Source organism: Lacerta agilis, chromosome 9, assembly GCF_009819535.1.
Source record: "Lacerta agilis isolate rLacAgi1 chromosome 9, rLacAgi1.pri, whole genome shotgun sequence".
In the NCBI taxonomy this organism is placed as follows: Eukaryota; Metazoa; Chordata; class Lepidosauria; order Squamata; family Lacertidae; genus Lacerta; species Lacerta agilis.
Genome location: NC_046320.1, coordinates 49673475 through 49689865, shown reverse-complemented (window position 1 = coordinate 49689865; position 16391 = coordinate 49673475). Strand labels below are relative to the sequence as shown.

At 42.7% G+C, this 16391-nt stretch overlaps 1 protein-coding gene across 1 annotated transcript in view; it reads left to right on the top strand.

Moving 5' to 3' along the window:
• ALPK1 (alpha kinase 1) overlaps nt 1–16008 on the top strand; it is a 31762-nt gene extending 15754 nt beyond the window's left edge. The window contains exons 3-13 of the mRNA XM_033160132.1: nt 2666–2864; nt 4495–4554; nt 4793–4879; nt 5743–5819; nt 6390–6485; nt 7379–7483; nt 8301–10392; nt 11966–12119; nt 13649–13811; nt 13918–14104; nt 15682–16008. Coding sequence (XP_033016023.1) covers nt 2666–2864; nt 4495–4554; nt 4793–4879; nt 5743–5819; nt 6390–6485; nt 7379–7483; nt 8301–10392; nt 11966–12119; nt 13649–13811; nt 13918–14104; nt 15682–15887 — 3426 coding nt within the window. The 3' untranslated portion in view covers nt 15888–16008. The remainder of the gene's footprint in view (nt 1–2665; nt 2865–4494; nt 4555–4792; nt 4880–5742; nt 5820–6389; nt 6486–7378; nt 7484–8300; nt 10393–11965; nt 12120–13648; nt 13812–13917; nt 14105–15681) is intronic.
• The last annotated feature ends 383 nt before the right edge of the window (nt 16009–16391 follow it).

Genomic DNA, 16391 nt, shown 5'->3' with positions numbered 1-16391 from the left:
CTGAAGCGTCTGTAACCTGAAGCATCTGTAACCCGAGGTACCACTGTATTTAATCCTGCAAAGTCTTTAGAAGTGCTGCCTAGCCTTCAGCACTGTTGGTTGAAAGTTCCCAATGGACAGCTCCTTGCTCTGCCCAGTTATGCCAGATCATTGCTGGTCCGAAGGCTGATTCACACTTTTCATGGCATGAGTGAATACTGCCATGGATAGTTAGAGGACAAATGGGCAGGGGCATCTGATAGGGCAGCACAGCACTGCTCACCTGTCTTGTTTTCAGTAGTCATCAGCATTGCTTACCTGGCTTCCCAATGCTGCATGTCACTGCCAGTTACCAAGACGGGGAGCAGAAAGGCAGCGAAGAAAATGTCAAATTGGCTCCATCATTGCACCCATACTGTGCTGAGCCTTGTCCTTCACCATCTCCCTCTCAGTAACTGACAGTGACACTTGACAGTGTCAAGAAGCCAGGGGAACAACACCAGTTGCTACTGTAAACAGGTGAGGAAGTTGTCTCTCCCAAGCAAGAACAGGCACAGGAAGATACTGATTTCACACAGATAACAACTAAGTCTAGCGCTACCTAGTGACTAAACTGTAATATGACACTATCCACATGGATGCATAATTGCAAATGAAACAGGTTACAGGGATATTGTGTATTTATGGTTGCTGCATGGACACATGTAAATTTGGCTTTATACATGGAAGCAAACGGGGAAATGTGAGTTTTCTGTCTTAAGTGAGGTGAAGATACTATTTATGTAGTAGTAGTAGTAGTAGTAGTAGTGTTTTAATTTACTAGTCCCTATGCATGGAAGATCCTATCTTCACTGAGGGAGCTTGTCATAGGGAAAAACCCCGGAACAGTATGACAGAACAAAGGGGAGGAGAAAGGGAACTTCAGTTGTGCAAGCATTATTCCTTGCACTGATGGAGTACATTCCTTACTGCTACACTGGCTTCCAGGCAAGCTTAAGTTATAGCTGTATCACTCTCTTTTTACCTGTTAAGCAGCAAAAGCACTAGAGAATTTGAGTCAGGTAACTGACTTTTCTCAATGAGTCACTGAGTCACTAAGAAACAAATGCCTTCTCCAGCAGTGTTTTGTACTGGACACTAGGAGAATGCACAGAAAATAAATATTTGGATAGGGGGTCTGGCTTCATGTGTCAATCAGAGTGACCACAGAGCTCCGTGTCAAGGTAATATTCTCATACTGCAGCCACAGTACTGGTATATTTTAGTCCAAGTAAAATTTCCCTTCATCAGATTAACCTTTCCTACTCAATCCCAAGGAAGGTGTTACCAAATCAAACTTGAGACTCCAGCAGGCAGGAGTTTTCTTCTCATCTTTCCCCAGCTGAGGAGAGAAAAGCTGAGGTGCACTTTCACTCACACGCCATTCTCCCAAGGTACAAGTTGGGCATTTGGGCAGATGTCACAATGACTGCAGGGATTCTTGAGCACCCATGAAGGCTCTGTATACTGCCGCAGAGTTAGCCTGCTGGCCTTTCTTCTCTCCTAACAGCACGTTCCTTCATAAGCACGTCTGATTCTCCATGCCAGGGAGAAGGATCAGCCTCTGAGGGGGATACCAAGGGAGTTAATGCTATTTTTTAAAAAAATCATTAAAGGTCACCTGCAAAGAGAAAACGTTGGACTGCTGACCTAGTTGCTCCTTTATGATGTGCAAAGGAGTGTTTGATCTGGTAGCCTTTACTGCTATATTAATGCAACTTGTTGATGTTTTGAACTTGATTGACACCACAAAAGTCTTCATTTCCCTTGAGAATCAGAAGGCAAAGGCTTTTAATAGCACCCCCCCCAATTCCCATTTAAGCTAATTTTAGTGCTATATATAGGTCATTTCTTGAAAACAGAACACTAGTCTACTTTTTAGGAGTGTCTTACCTTCCTCTTCCTTTTTAAAATAAGGTTGCAAGATACAGTGTCATATAGTGGGTAGCATGTTGGACACAAATCAGGAAGGCCCAGGATCTAATTATTGGGTGAGCTTGATGGGTCTAAGCAGTTTGTTGTGAAGTTAAAATGAGATGAAATCTTTGGAAGAAGGTTGGGATGAAAATGAATCGGTGGCGGTGGTTAAAATTACAGTAAAATTTATTGATAATCAGAATATCCTACCTAAGATTGGGAGCATTGCACACACCCACACAGTGATTTCAGTGGTAACTAAGTATAGTGTTAGCCTGAATCCAACCTTGTGTGGCTTCCATGACTCGGTCTTTCCGTGTCATCGTTTGATGAATGCCTGAGCCATGGCTCTTTATTTTAGAAACTGGGCTGCGGTGGGCAGGAGGAGAAAGAGAGAGAGTACCAAAAAATGTTGTTGGGTTTATCACAGGGTAGAGCATTGTAAAGTATGCCACACTTTTTAAAGCTTTTTTGAACTTCCCTTCCATGCTTCTGACAGTTTTCTACGTTTGAAGCAATATCCCCCCCCCAAAAAAATCCCTCCTTTCCCCTGCAGTTTTCTGTAGCTGAAAGTGGGTGTACACATTTCTCAGCTAAGCAAGTCAACAAACATTTCTACCCCATCCCTCTTCCTGATGAATTACATACTTTATGGATAGTCCCCTAGAAACGGTTCCAATTTGAGAGCCGGTTGCTCCTCACCATCACATGTTTTTGGTGTTCTTTTCAGGTTTGTCTGAAAGCCTCCATTACTACCAGTGACTATGTGACAGCAGCTGCTATTGTGTTCCTGATTGACCGGTTCTTATATTGGGTTGATGGCTCCAGCCAGCTTCTTCGGATTGCCAAAAGGCTGCATGAGCTCCAACCTACAACACCAATTGCCCCTCAGCTGGTGATTCGCCAAGCTCGCGTCTCTGTAAATTCAGGTAATGAAACACTCATTGCGCCCCCCCCCCCAAACCACCATCTCCATTTTCTCAGCCGAGTCCCAATTAGGAGCTGCTTGACTTTCAAGAGGATACTTTGTCCCATTCTGGAGATGACATTCCTATGATCCTGAGCCATCATTTTAAACTGACACCCTGCTCCTGCCTGCCATCTACTCTCCATCCACCCCACCCCGCTCCATCTCCCTCCCACCTCTTCTGGCCTGCACAAAGTGTCTGGCATAAAGGGGTCTCTGAGAGAAAGAAGCAGCAGAGAAAATTGTGAAAGGGTGTGGAAAATACTAATTGGAGCTTTTGTCTCCTAACAAATCTGCCCTGCTGTTTCAAACGGGGGTCTGTGAATTGCTGTACTTCTGAGCAAAAGCCTTCAAAAAGATGATTAAAGATCTAGTATTCTGTGTGTGTGTGTGTGTGTGTGTGTGCGCGCGCGCATATATACACACACTATGGTCACTTGGTGCAAATAATACAGTTAACCTACTCATGTAAAATTGAGGGTTGTTTTTTTTCATTCTTCTTTTGGTAGTACACAAAGATCATGAACGGCATTGGCCCATTTTAAAATACATATTTATAATTTTTTTAGGAAGGAATAGCCAAAGCTAAGCTGATGATGAATACAGTTTTAGAAGGAAATAGCTTACATAAAATGAAATGATCATCTGATTTCAATAACTACATCTCAGGAATAGTATGTGCGTCAAATATAATTGACCTTATTTCTGAGCTCTGCTATCTGATGCCACTTCCCCCAACATTGGGCTCCCATACATTTTCTTTACTACAACCCTATTCAACCTTAGCCAGCCTTGCCAATGATGAGAGATGTTGGGGGTTGTAATCCAAAAACATCTGGGAGAAAGGCTGAGTCTGATGCTGTCTTGGAAATACATGTCTTAAAGAAGTAAACAGGAGATTGGCATGCTGTTTACTCCTAAAGTCCAGGGTGAATCAGGGTGTCATAGCTGGACCACAAATGAGCCAAAGTGAGGTATTAGCCACCCAAATGTGGGTGAGTCTAGGCAGTTATAAATATCTAAACTACCTGGGTGAGCTCTCATCTTGGGGTAGCTTTGAGCATCTGTAGGCCTGTTTACTTTACACTAAACACAGGTACAAGCTACCACTACACATGTACAAGTGTTTTTGTGAAAGAGTTTACACATGTTGATTCATACAGCTCAGCTATTGTGCACACAGAAACACAGACACTACGCTTGTCAAACATGACATGAATAACGATAAGAGTGTACATAGTGTGCATCAACTGTTGTTTACAGAGATTGTGCACTTGTTGAATGTAACGTGTGAATGGCCCTTGTATAATTGATCTTCAAGCAGTGGGTCAGGCTCTACGACTGGGTCACAATTGGATGGAATCCCCTGCTAAAACAGAGGGGAAAGCCTGGCAAATGGATAGCCCCCACCCACCTGTCAGATTTGTCCTGTGAGGCTGGTCCTACCTTTGTTCTAAACTAAGGGGATGAACTGAGGAAGAGAAGTGACATTAAAAAAAAAAGGCTAAAAGACCAGATTTACCCTTTCGTATCTCAACTCCGAGATTGAAATATTTGCCTCAATATAGTTTTGTTTTTCCTCTTCTTTCTAGGTAAACTGTTAAAGGCTGAATATATCCTTAGCAGTCTTATTAATGACAATGGAGCAACAGGTATCTATAATTTGTGGCTTCTACACTTTTGTTATTATTTATAAATGCTGCAAAAAAAAATTTACCGCCTTGCTAGCAGCGCCACTGCCAGACTAATGTGTTCCTGTCCCAGACAGCTTCTTTCTTTGTTTTTCTTAATTTGTAAAGGTCTTGGATATATATTTACATCACCTTTCTGCCTCTTCGTGTTCCCAAACACTGTAGTGTGCTCAACTGCTCTTTTCATTCTGTTTCTCAGGTGTGTGGAAGTACTCAAAAGAAAGTGACAGGATCCTTGTTCAGGCTGTCTGTGTACAGATAAGAGGACAGATTTTCCAAAAGCTGGGTAGGATTCATGCAGCAATCTCACATTCTATGGTTTCAGCTGATCTTTTTCAGTTCCCATTCAGTTCTCTGAGGATAGTGCAGGAGTCATTTCTCATAATTGTGTTCTTTCTAGCTGCGAAATATTCCTCATTTCCTTAAAAAAAAAAATCAACTGTATGCCTAGCAAAATGTATTGGCAAAAAAGAAAAATCTAATGTGACCCAAATTCTATGCCTATAATTGCCTCAAATTGCTTACTTTGCATATTAATTTTGCTTCCCAAATTAAGACTTAAAAATTTCTCCTCCTACTCCCCCTCTTTGCAAGATGTTGGGTTGCACAGGATAAAAAAATAAGGGCATGGAGTGGTGAAATTATGTGATGATCAGGTTCATAAGAGCCTGCTGGATTAAGCTACTGGCCCACCTTGTCCAGGATCCTATTTCCATTAAGTTGTAGGGAATGGATGCTTTTGTCAATTTCAGTTTCCGATTTTTCCAATCTTAAATCCACATTTCTGCACTTGTTTGGTTTTTTTTATTATTATTTTAAAAGCCCTTTTGAAAATTTGTATCATACACAATTTTGCATACCATTTTTTCTAATGTACTTTGTATATTATTTTCACCAGTAAATGCTTATGTACACTTTCCCCAAATGTACACATATTGGGGTTGGAAAACTGCAAACCAAAATTTGGATATGTGTAACTTTTGAATGATAGCTATGGTTCAGTTCATGTTTGGCAGACTTCTCTCCCATCCCTACTAAGTACAAGTGTGTTAAATAAGTTTATAAAATATTACTTCTTCTTTTTTTTTTAAAAAAAAAAAAACAACCTACAACAATAACTGAGTGTTCATTTTTGTGTGTATGTTTCAGGGATGTGGTATGAAGCAGCAGAGCTGATTTGGGCCTCAATTTTAGGTTATTTCACACTTCCCCAGCCAGATAAAAAGGTAATGTATGTACTATTTTCTTTTTTAAAATGAGTATTTTCTGCTATTAACAGTATTTGTTCTGCTCCTCTAGACCATCTAGACAAGCAGCTTGCTGCAAATCTTTTAGCAGGAACTGAGGAACAACAGAAAGGGTAGTCCTTCACAGAGGGATCTGCTGGTGAGGAAGAGTGGTCCTTGCTGTTTCAAACAGACCCAAGTCTTTCACAACCAGTGAAAAAGTAGACTGTCCTTTTTTCCATTCAGAAACTGAATGATGTAAAAACAGCCTGAGATTTTGGGTGCTTCCTGATAGGGATTCATTATTGCAAGTGGGTTGTTGGCAACAAGTCTGTTGTTGTTGTTGTTTTGAATTTACCAGATTTTCCATGGAAAGAGCGAATCTGGATTAAATGGATAGGGATGTGTTGATGCTGCATGCATGAGGAGTCCCAATCCCATTTGAAAACACCCTGTGTGTTTTAGCTTCTACCTGTAGTGCTTTATGGAATGGATTATTGTGTTTTAGAGAAGTAATATGCAATGGAAACAGTGAAACACCAATTTGTCTTTGTGTAATGTCTCCTGCAGGGAATTGCTACATCGTTGGGTATCTTGGCTGACATCTTTGTATCGATGAGTGAAAATGATTACAGCCAGTTTAAAGACAACTATCAGTTTCACCTGGTAACTATTCCTGTAATTGAGATTAACTTTGTTTAGCTTGCTGAAAATTGTGTGTGCTTTGTTCAGTATCCCTGACTAGGGAGATTCTGTGTGATACCTAAAGTTCACTTTTCCACAATAGAAACAGATTACTCTGGAGAATATTACAGTATTTGTCCGTCCATACCAGTACGGTATACTCTGATTGGCATCAGCTCTCTAGGATCTCAGGGAGAGTCTTTCATATCTCCTATGTGATCCTCTTTTTTAAATCTGGAGATTGAAGTTTTGACCTTCTGCACTAAGCTACAGTTACTCCTCATTCCCTCTCCCTGGCAAAAGTAATTGCCAAGTGCTGAGCCATTTGTTATTTGTTCCCTCATAACATTATGGAGAGAGGAAGCACAAAATATGTCATGTACTCCAGCCCTCAAACATAAGGCCATAATTAGACGTTGCTAAACCTTGGCATCTATCTACACTGTGGTCTAAACCACTGAGCCTCTTGGGCTTGCCGATCAGAAGATTGGCAGTTCAAATCCCCATGATGGGTTGAGTTCCTGTTACTCTGTCCTAACTTCTGCCAATCTAGCAGATCAAAAGCATGCCAGTGCAAGTAGGCAGGAATGTGAATGGCGTTTCCATGTGCTTTGGTTTCCATCATGGTGTTCTGTTGCACCAGAAGCAAGTTTAGTCATGCTGGCCACATGACCCGGAAAGCTGTCTGTGGACAAACACCGGCTCCCTCAGCCTGAAAGCAAGATAAGCACCGCAACCCCATAGTTGCCTCTGATTGGAGTGAACCATCCAGGGGTCCTTTACCTTTTTACCTTACATATGCACACCTATCTACACAGAGATGAACAGACAGCAATCTGCCTAAACTTAACATTTCCTTCCTGCCGTTTCAACAGAATCTTCTGAAAGAGTTTGACCACCGTTTACTTTCAGCTGCTGAAGCGTGCAAGTTAGCAGCGGCCTTCAGCCAGTTCACACCACTGTTTGTGCTAACAGCAGTCGTAAGTGTGATACCCAATATTCTTATTTTTTTCCTGTGCTGAAGATTATTCACTGCCATCTACTACTGCAATATGTTGCTGTGTGCATGTAAAACCAGGATGTGCATTCCAAATTCAGATGCAGTGCAAATGAAAAGTTGTGGTGCAAGTGAAATGCCATCTGGCTTTTATGCTGTTAAACCTGTTCATTTGGAGCAGTTGCTTACTACAAACCATTTACGGTTGCCTATCATTCATACCCCTTTAACGTCCCATTGATTTAACTGGAAACTTGTTGGATAATAAAGAGGTAAAGGCTTCTAGTTATACAATCTATCTTTTGGTTCTTTGGGAAAGAGGGGGGTATCTTCAGGAAAGAATTTGGCAGAAGAAGTGTACTTTATACCCCACTTATCTGTGGATTATGTTCCAAAGGTTTTGAGAATATAGCTTCTTTCTGCTCCCCAACCTACCTCAGTCCCACCGAACATCATAGACATATCAATCCCTCAGATTAATAGGCTTTGCAAAGTTTTATACTGAAAATCCCGTTAACAAACGCACAATTCTAGCATGGATTTTTTTGCTAGATATCTCAGAACAAACCTGCTCAGTGTTCCTTCATTGAGTAACAAGTTTAACTCAAGCATAATTGATCAAACACAGAAAAGACAAGTAATTGTACTTGAAAGTCATTTAGAAAAAGCTGTATTCTCAGAACCTTTGTCGTGGTGTGAATTAAAATTCGAGGATTCTTTATTTTTAGGATCTGAGTTTCAAATTTGATGCACAAATCTGTAAGATCCTGTTCATTTCAGCTGTACTTGTTTTTTTACAGAATATCCGTGGAATGTGTTTGCTGTCTTACAGCCATTCAAGTGAATGCCCTTCCGCAAAGCAGAAGTTTTATTTGTCCGAAGCAAAGGAGTCCTTTGAAATTGGTCTCCTTAGTAAGAAGGACAAAGAACCAGTCACCAGCAAACAGGAGCTCCACAGTTTTATCAAGGCAGCTTTCTGCCTTACAAAAGTGCACCAGAGGCTCTATGGTGAGAGCGAGAGACTTAGTCAAGTGAATAAGTTGTGCCAGGAAGCCTTACAGAAGCTGTATGCTTATAGTTATTTGCCGCATGCTGAAGAGCAGGACAAAGAACAGCTTGCCAAGGATATCATATGCCTTGTCATGTTAGTTAAAGAGCACTTAAATGTGCAGGAGTTCCGTAACTCAGATGCCAAGTCCTACATTCCAGATAGCTACAAAACTGGTGTTGGAAAGTCAATTGTGAACGGTGAATTGAGCTTCAAGAAAGTCCTCGAAATGTATTCCCAGCATCATGCAGCAGTCTGTGAAGTTTATGGAAGTGTTTGCCACAGCTACAAGATGAAACCAGGAAGCCAAACAGGAGCCTGTATAACAGCTTTGAAAACGGAAACCAAAAATATGGACACCATGTGTACCACTGAAGAAAGATCACATCATGGGAAAGACTCTGCAAAGATCTCGCTTTCACAAAAAGGAAGGAAAAATCGTGAGGGTTTTAAGGAGCAGACGCGGCAGAAATTATTCCATGCCACTGCCCTTGATGAAGAGGTAGAGTGCATTCCTTCAGAAAGAAGTCAAAGACACACTGGTGGTATTTCAAGTAATTCTCATAACAGGAGTGAAAGTTCCAGTTCATTGAGATCTTGGAGCAAATTCTCCAAATCTAGTTCCTTTACTAGTTGGGAGGAGATTGACTGCAATGAAAATGAACTGCCCCAAAATAAGGTACAGAAACAAAAGGCTACTGGAGGTAAGGAGCAAGAATGTTCTGCAGCTTTGACCGAAGATGCTGAAGAGAACTGCCAAAAGCCAGATCCATGTGTACTGTTTTCCAAAACTCATCAGCTCTCTCTTCAAGAGCCTCAGAATGACTGTTGTGGCTCCATAACACATCCCTATCAGAATAATATAGGCAGGACTCACAGAGTAACAGAATCATACCCAAATCTCAGAGAAGAGCACATAGAGGGAGCAGAGAATGATTTGAAGCAGTCACTCAGAGAAACCAGTAGCAGCAACCTCCAAAATAGTAATGATTTTTTGAGTCCCACTTCTGAACAAGATCCCATTATCCCATCTTCATTAATGGATTCCAGGACCAAGGGCTCCGGTGCCATTTCTAACCATAATCTGTGCAGCATTGGGAAAGGAAGCACAGAAAATATAATAGAATCAATATCTAGACATTGTTGGCCATTTGTTGACCCAGAAGGAGAAACAGTAGACACTACTGAAGATGCACAGATGAATTCACACCTGCCTGGTGCCAGGAGGACACCTGCCTCCATCAATAGCAGCATGCCCAAACTGGAACGTGACCGCTTTGTTCAAAATTGGATTAATAAATCGAACTCTGCAGTGCCTCCACAAAGCTCCACTGGAGTATCTGAAATTGACCCACAAGCAGAGACAACAGAAGATTGTGAATTTGCTAGTGAATGTGGAAAGAAGCCAGCAGGTCATCTTAGTGATGTCTGCATAGCAAGAGATCAACCACATCACAGCTCTGGGGCCACAAATTCTCCTTTGGGGACAAAGAACCAGCCATTAGTCAACCAGTCCAGTGACTGTGCTACAACGGAAGAAGATGACGGTGAAAAGCTAAGGAACATGTTGAGCAGCAGTCACAGTTCAAGCTCCTCTCTGAAATCGTGGCACAAAGCAGCCCACTTTTCCAGCAGTTTTTCTGAATCGGGGAGTCCTTCATTTTTGAACTCTAGCAGCAGCTCTTTTGTCTTTTTGGAGAGGGCCAAAGAACAAACCCTACAGGCTCGCGTTCTCAGTGACGATGACTATGGCAGGCTTTTGTCAGGTGTAGACCACGCCTGGCTAATGGAAAGAATGAAGAATACAGGGCTCTTTAGGCCAAACCTCTTCGGTAAAGCACACTGTAAGTAGAGTATACCAAAACGCACCCTTATAATTATTTAATCCCAAGCATTTTGTGCTGGTTCTAGGGAGGGAAAGATTTTCGTGCTGGTTTACAAGCCCCAAGCACTCAGGTGTCTTGATTCATGCATGAGCTGCACAAGAGCACACTTGCCTCCCCCAGGGATAATCTGTGCAGGTGCCCTGCCCCCCACCTCACGTGTCACAACAGAAAGACGGGATTCAAATCATTTGCACATACCCGGGTGAAATTCCCATTTAGCTTTGCTATGCTAAGATGCCAATGTACTCCAGCTACCTTCAGCCCCAACCAGCATGGAAATGTTCAGTGGGTTCGAGTATCTAGAGGGCTGCAGTTATCCACCCTGCCTGTGCGAAGTACTCAAGACCAAGGAAAAATTTTTTTGTTTCTGATCAGCCTTTGGCAAGCTTTATGCCAAGGACAGATCCTGGTATTGTGTACTGTATATGGTATGAAGTGATTGTCAGTGAGTTAATGACTGAGATGGGATTTGAATGCTGGCCTCCAAATTCTCAAAGCAACGAGATTCCTGCATTGCAGGGGGTTGGACTAGATGACCCTTGGGTCCCCTTTCCAACTCTGTGATTCTATTATTCCGTTCTACCTGCTATGCTATATATAGGGGAAGGTCCTTTTATTTTATACCGATTAAGAACATAAGGAGAGTCTGGTGGGTCAGGCCAATAGCCCATCTAGTCCAGCATCCTGTTCTCATAGTGGCCAAGCAGATGACTGTGGAGAAATTCATAAGTAGGATCCAAGCACAAATGCATTCTCCCCTTCTGTGGCTTCCAGCAACTGGTCTTCAAAACCATTACTGCCCCCGACTGTGGAGGCAGAACACACTCATCATGGCTAGCAGCCATTCAGAGCCTTCTCCTCCTCTGTGAATTTTCCCATTCCACTTTTTAACCCATCCAAGTTGGTGGCCATGCACTGTGTGAAATAGTACTTTCTTTTTATCTCTTCTGAATCTTCCAACATTCAGCTTCGGTAGACGTCCACAAGTTCTAGTATTACGAGGGAGAAAGGCTTCTCTCTATCCACTTTGTCCGTGCCGAGCATAACTTTATAAACTTCTAATAATGTTGCCTTTAAAAGTCTTTTCTCTAAACTAAAAAGTCCAAAACTGCAACGTTTCCCCACAGAGGAGCCACTCCATTTCCTTGATCATTTTGGATCATTTGAACACTTTTGTTGTAATTTCACATTCCCTACTAGCAATTTTTTAAAAATGCATTCCCGTCAGTTCTGTTACTCGGTGACATATCTGTGAGGAATGCCTTCCGACTTTGCAGCCTTTCCAAAAGCAATTCATCCTGCCTTGCCTTTCCCACCTTCTGTTTATAGATGAAGCTGACTGTACACACTGCAGCAATGAAAGCAACTTCCTATGGGTGTGAGCGAAATGTCATTTCTCTGTGACTCAGTCTGGGAAAAGGACATTGATCCTAGCAAGAGAACAGTTTAACTCTGCTGTTTCATTCCTGGCTACTGATACGGAACAACCCTTTGCTGAAGAAGTTGTCAGTTCATTTGTCTTCTTTTCCAGCTGCCCTCCTTTTGAAATTCTCCAAGAAATCTGGGTTGTGGGCTGCGCAGGAAACCGCTGTATATATTGGGGACTACCTGAGCGTAGCAAAGAAAGGCAGACAAAGGAATGCTTTTTGGATACACTTTCTGCACCAAGAGGAAACTCTGGGAAGGTATCTGAAATATACTCAGAGTCAAGTGTGGATTTCATGCTCTTTATTCAGCTCATAGTAGCGAGGAATAGAAGTTCCCGCAAAACGTCTGCTTTATATACATTATTTACACAATGGGCCCCACGTGATTGGATAATTCCAGGATACTCCTGTATGCCAATCAGGTTGTGGATCCACTTCCACCTGGAGCTGGATAGGGGGGCTCCTGCGGACCAATCAGACTGCTGCATTCTGGATCCTATTGTTCTAGGACCAATCAGACTGCTGCATTCTGAATCCTGTTGTTCTAGGACCAATCAGACTGCTGCATTTTGGATCCTATTCAACTCAGTACATAACAGTATCGCTCAAACCAGCGTGACAATTTGATCAGTCCAGGCAGTTATGTGCTTGTTTGTAAGCTTAGATCCCACATGATAAATAAGGAGTCTCTGTAGTGAACATAGCACATCTGCAAAACAGCATGAAAATACCCAGCCAGATTCTGCACAGGGATGGGAAATAACTGGTGGATTATGCATCAACTATGCATCAGAAAAGGCTTGTGTTAATATAAGAAACTTAAGCAGGCATTTGAAACGAAGTATGAATGGTGTTTGCTTGATAGTAACAGGCAAAGCTTTCCACAGCCCATAATTGTAGAACTGGAAGGGATCCTGAGGGTCCTCTAGTCCACCTCCTGCAATGCAAGAATTTAAACTAAAGCATCCATGGCAGATGGCCATCCAATCTCTGCTTAAAACCCTCCAAGGAAGGAGAGTCCCTCATCTTCTGGGGGAATCCATTCTGCTGTCAAACTGCTCTTACCACTTTTTTCAGTTGCAGTCCTAACTACAGATAGTAAACTGCATCGAACTTAGTGGAACTGACTATGGAATAACCATTGTTAGGAGTGGTCCCCTTATCTCATTATGTTCAGTAGAGGACATTTAAATACACGTATCCTACCGTTCCTTACACAGCGGGTGGCGCTGTGGGTTAAACCACAGAGCTTAGGGCTTGCTGATCAGAAGGTCGGCGGTTCGAATCCCCGTGACGGGGTGAGCTTCCGTTTCTCGGTCCCAGCTCCTGCCCACCTAGCAGTTCGAAAGCATGTCAAAGTGCAAGTAGATAAATAGGTACCGCTCCGGCGGGAAGGTAAACGGCGTTTCCGTGCGCTGCTCTGGTTTGCCAGAAGCGGCTTAGTCATGCTGGCCACATGACCCGGAAGCGGTATGCTGGCTCCCTCGTCCATTAACGCGAGATGAGTGCTGCAACCGCAGAGTCAGACATGACTGGACCTAATGGTCAGGGGTCCCTTTACCTTTTATCCTACCGCTAGGACCTGTGAGACCAGGGTTCATATCCCCACTGGCACCAGTCACTGTCTCTCAGCCTCACCTGCTTGACAGGATGGTTGTGAGAATAAAATGGACAATGGGAGGTTGATGCACACAACCTTGTGCTCTTTGGAGGGAAGGCAGGATACAGTATAATGTTGTTGCTGCTGCTGCTGCTACTCTTGCCAGTGTGTGTTACATTTTTCATAGATACGTTGGCAAAGAGTACAAAGAAGAAAAGGAGCTTCTTCACCATTTCAGTGATGTGGAAAGACAAATGACTGCCCAGTACTACGTGACAGAATTCAACAAGAGGCTGTGTGAGCAAAAAATCCTAACACAAATCTTCTACATCCCATCAGCGGTCCTCTTGGTAAGGAGCAAGCAGAAGGTTGCAAAGGATTCAGCTAGTGAAAGGAGCAGGCATAAGCAGTGGGCTGAAATGCTATTCACATCACAACCCTTTTTTTGTTCCCCAGGTACTAGAAGGCAAGTCTATACAAGGATGTGTGAGTGTGGAGCCTTATATTCTAGGAGAGTTTGTGAAGTTATCCAACAACACCAAAGTAGTAAAGCTGGAATACAAAGCCACAGAATATGGACTCGCTTATGGCCATTTCTGCTATGAGTTTTCCCAAGGCAGAGATGTGGTGGTTGATTTACAAGGTTTGTATTGCTAGATGTAAAATGATGGAATACAGTATTTTATTGGACTGTCTTGAGCTGCTGCCACCACCACCACCCCTTTCAAAAATAGCCCTTATAAAAGTTTCTTTTGGATATGAATAGTCAGAGCTGAAGTTTTTAAAAGAAAGAAAATGTTAAATGTCACGGGGGCGGGGAGCAAATTACTTCTGCAGTTCACTGTATTGGCTTAAAACCTCCTAATCAGCTTTCTCGGGTATCATAGACATAGTTATCTCATTCTGTCTAGGGACTATAGATATAGGTGCTGCTTTAAATGAGGATCTTTTTGCATTTGATTTTCATTCATAACATTTTCTTTTGATATTTTGTGATTTCTTTTAATGCTTTAAAGTTGTAAACCACTTAGAGATTTCTTTGGAAATGTAAAAGTGGTATAGAAATTGTTCAAATACATTATGCAGGCATAAACAGATACTTTATATATATATTTTTTAAAAAAACTAGATTCCCCCCCCAAAAGGCCAAGATTTAGCATGCACATGCACACACCAGCTCCCCTCACCACAAAACAGCTTGAGAGACTCATGCTTTCTTTATCCAGCTGATAAAAATACAAATATAATACCAAAAGGCAAGTTTCCTGCTTTTATTCTGCTTTTTTAAAAAAATAAATAAATACTGGTGCTGAAACAAGTAATTTCTGTAGTCAGCAGATTTGCAGAAAATGAAATGGAATGCATATAGGGTGTATTTTTAGAATCAGTATTATAACTTAGGGTGCTAGGGAAGCGGTAATACCTCTGGTGGGGGACATGTCGTGCTCCTTATGGGGCAGTTTGTCCACCTTTGGTCCCCACCCTGTACTCAGCTCTCACCTGTGGCTCCTAAAAGCTGTCAGCATGCAACAGCGGCCACCATAGGTGTCAACTCCCTGGGGCCCTGGGTGCCAGAGCACCCACAAAATTCCCTATGAAGGGGCCGGGCACCCACAAATTTTGGTGTCAGGGCCATGCATGCTGCATGGCATCCCCAGGCCTTGTGGCCACACCCTGAGAAATGGCTTTGACTGGACAGCTAAACCAGGAGACGGTTGCCTATGGGTCTCAGACCCTCAGTGAGTTAGGAATCTCCCCTGCATGCAAAGACAGGCTCTGGCAGATTGAGTGGATGAGACCAATAGGGGGTCCAATGGTCAAGAAGGCAGTTTCTGCACATGGTGTAGAGGGAAGTGAGGGGCAGGTGGGGCTCTTCAACATGGGAAGGTAGCCCATCTAGGAGAAGGAAACTCTGGTCCTAAACCTCTGCTGCCCTGTGGGGTATCTTTGGGAGAAGGAAAGGCTAAGGAGTAAACCCTACACAAATCTGGAGTTGAGTCTCTAAGGTGGTTGGATGGCACCTTGTAAGCCTTCTTCCAGCAACTTCTGCAGCCAAGCTGTTGCCCAACGTATGGCTCTGCTTTCCTTTGAACCACACCAGAGAGGCTGAGAGGGGGATCTTGTTAACTGGGCAGCCCAGGACCTCCATACACGTTGCCAAAGCTTGTGCCCTGGTGAGTTCAACAACAGTATTGTAACTAACATTTTTCTTTTCGACAGGTTGGGTGACTGGTAATGGGAAAGGCCTCATCTACCTGACTGACCCCCAGATCCATTCTCTCTCTCAGAAAGATGCATCATGCCTGACAAACTTTGGGAAGAAGGGGATTTGCTATTTCTTCAACAATCAGCACACAGAATGCAATGAAATCTGCAGACGCCTTTCATTGACTAGACCTTCAGCGGAGAAGCGAAACTGGCTTTGAGAAAAGATATTTCAAGTCACTTTTTGACCACAAATCTAGAGAATTTGTAGCGTTGGATGTTCTAGCTATGATATAGCAGTCGAGTTGGATGCTTCTTATGTGCTTTGTATTTTATTTTATTTTTTAAAAAAATATGTAAACCAGGCTGAAATGAAGATTCTCTAGAAAAGTGACTGAAACAGAGCTAGGGGGAAATATAAATCATTTGTACTGAACTGTATGGTGGTTTAGCTTTAAAAAAATAAAAAATAAAACACATTTTCTCCAATGCTGGGATGGATGCAGTAGCTGTTCTGCTACAATGACCGTTTCCATTTTGTTCACTGCTCTTGCAAATGGATGGAGGGGGGTTGCTCTCTTCCTCACAGCTATAGGATATAACTGCTGGTTTGACACTCGTCCTCTTTGAATGTTTTGTGGTATGTGTGCTGTCCACAGGCATCAACAGTGCTTGCCCTGGGTAAAAGCAGCTGTCGCGTTTTTCCTTTTTGCTACTTATGAAGC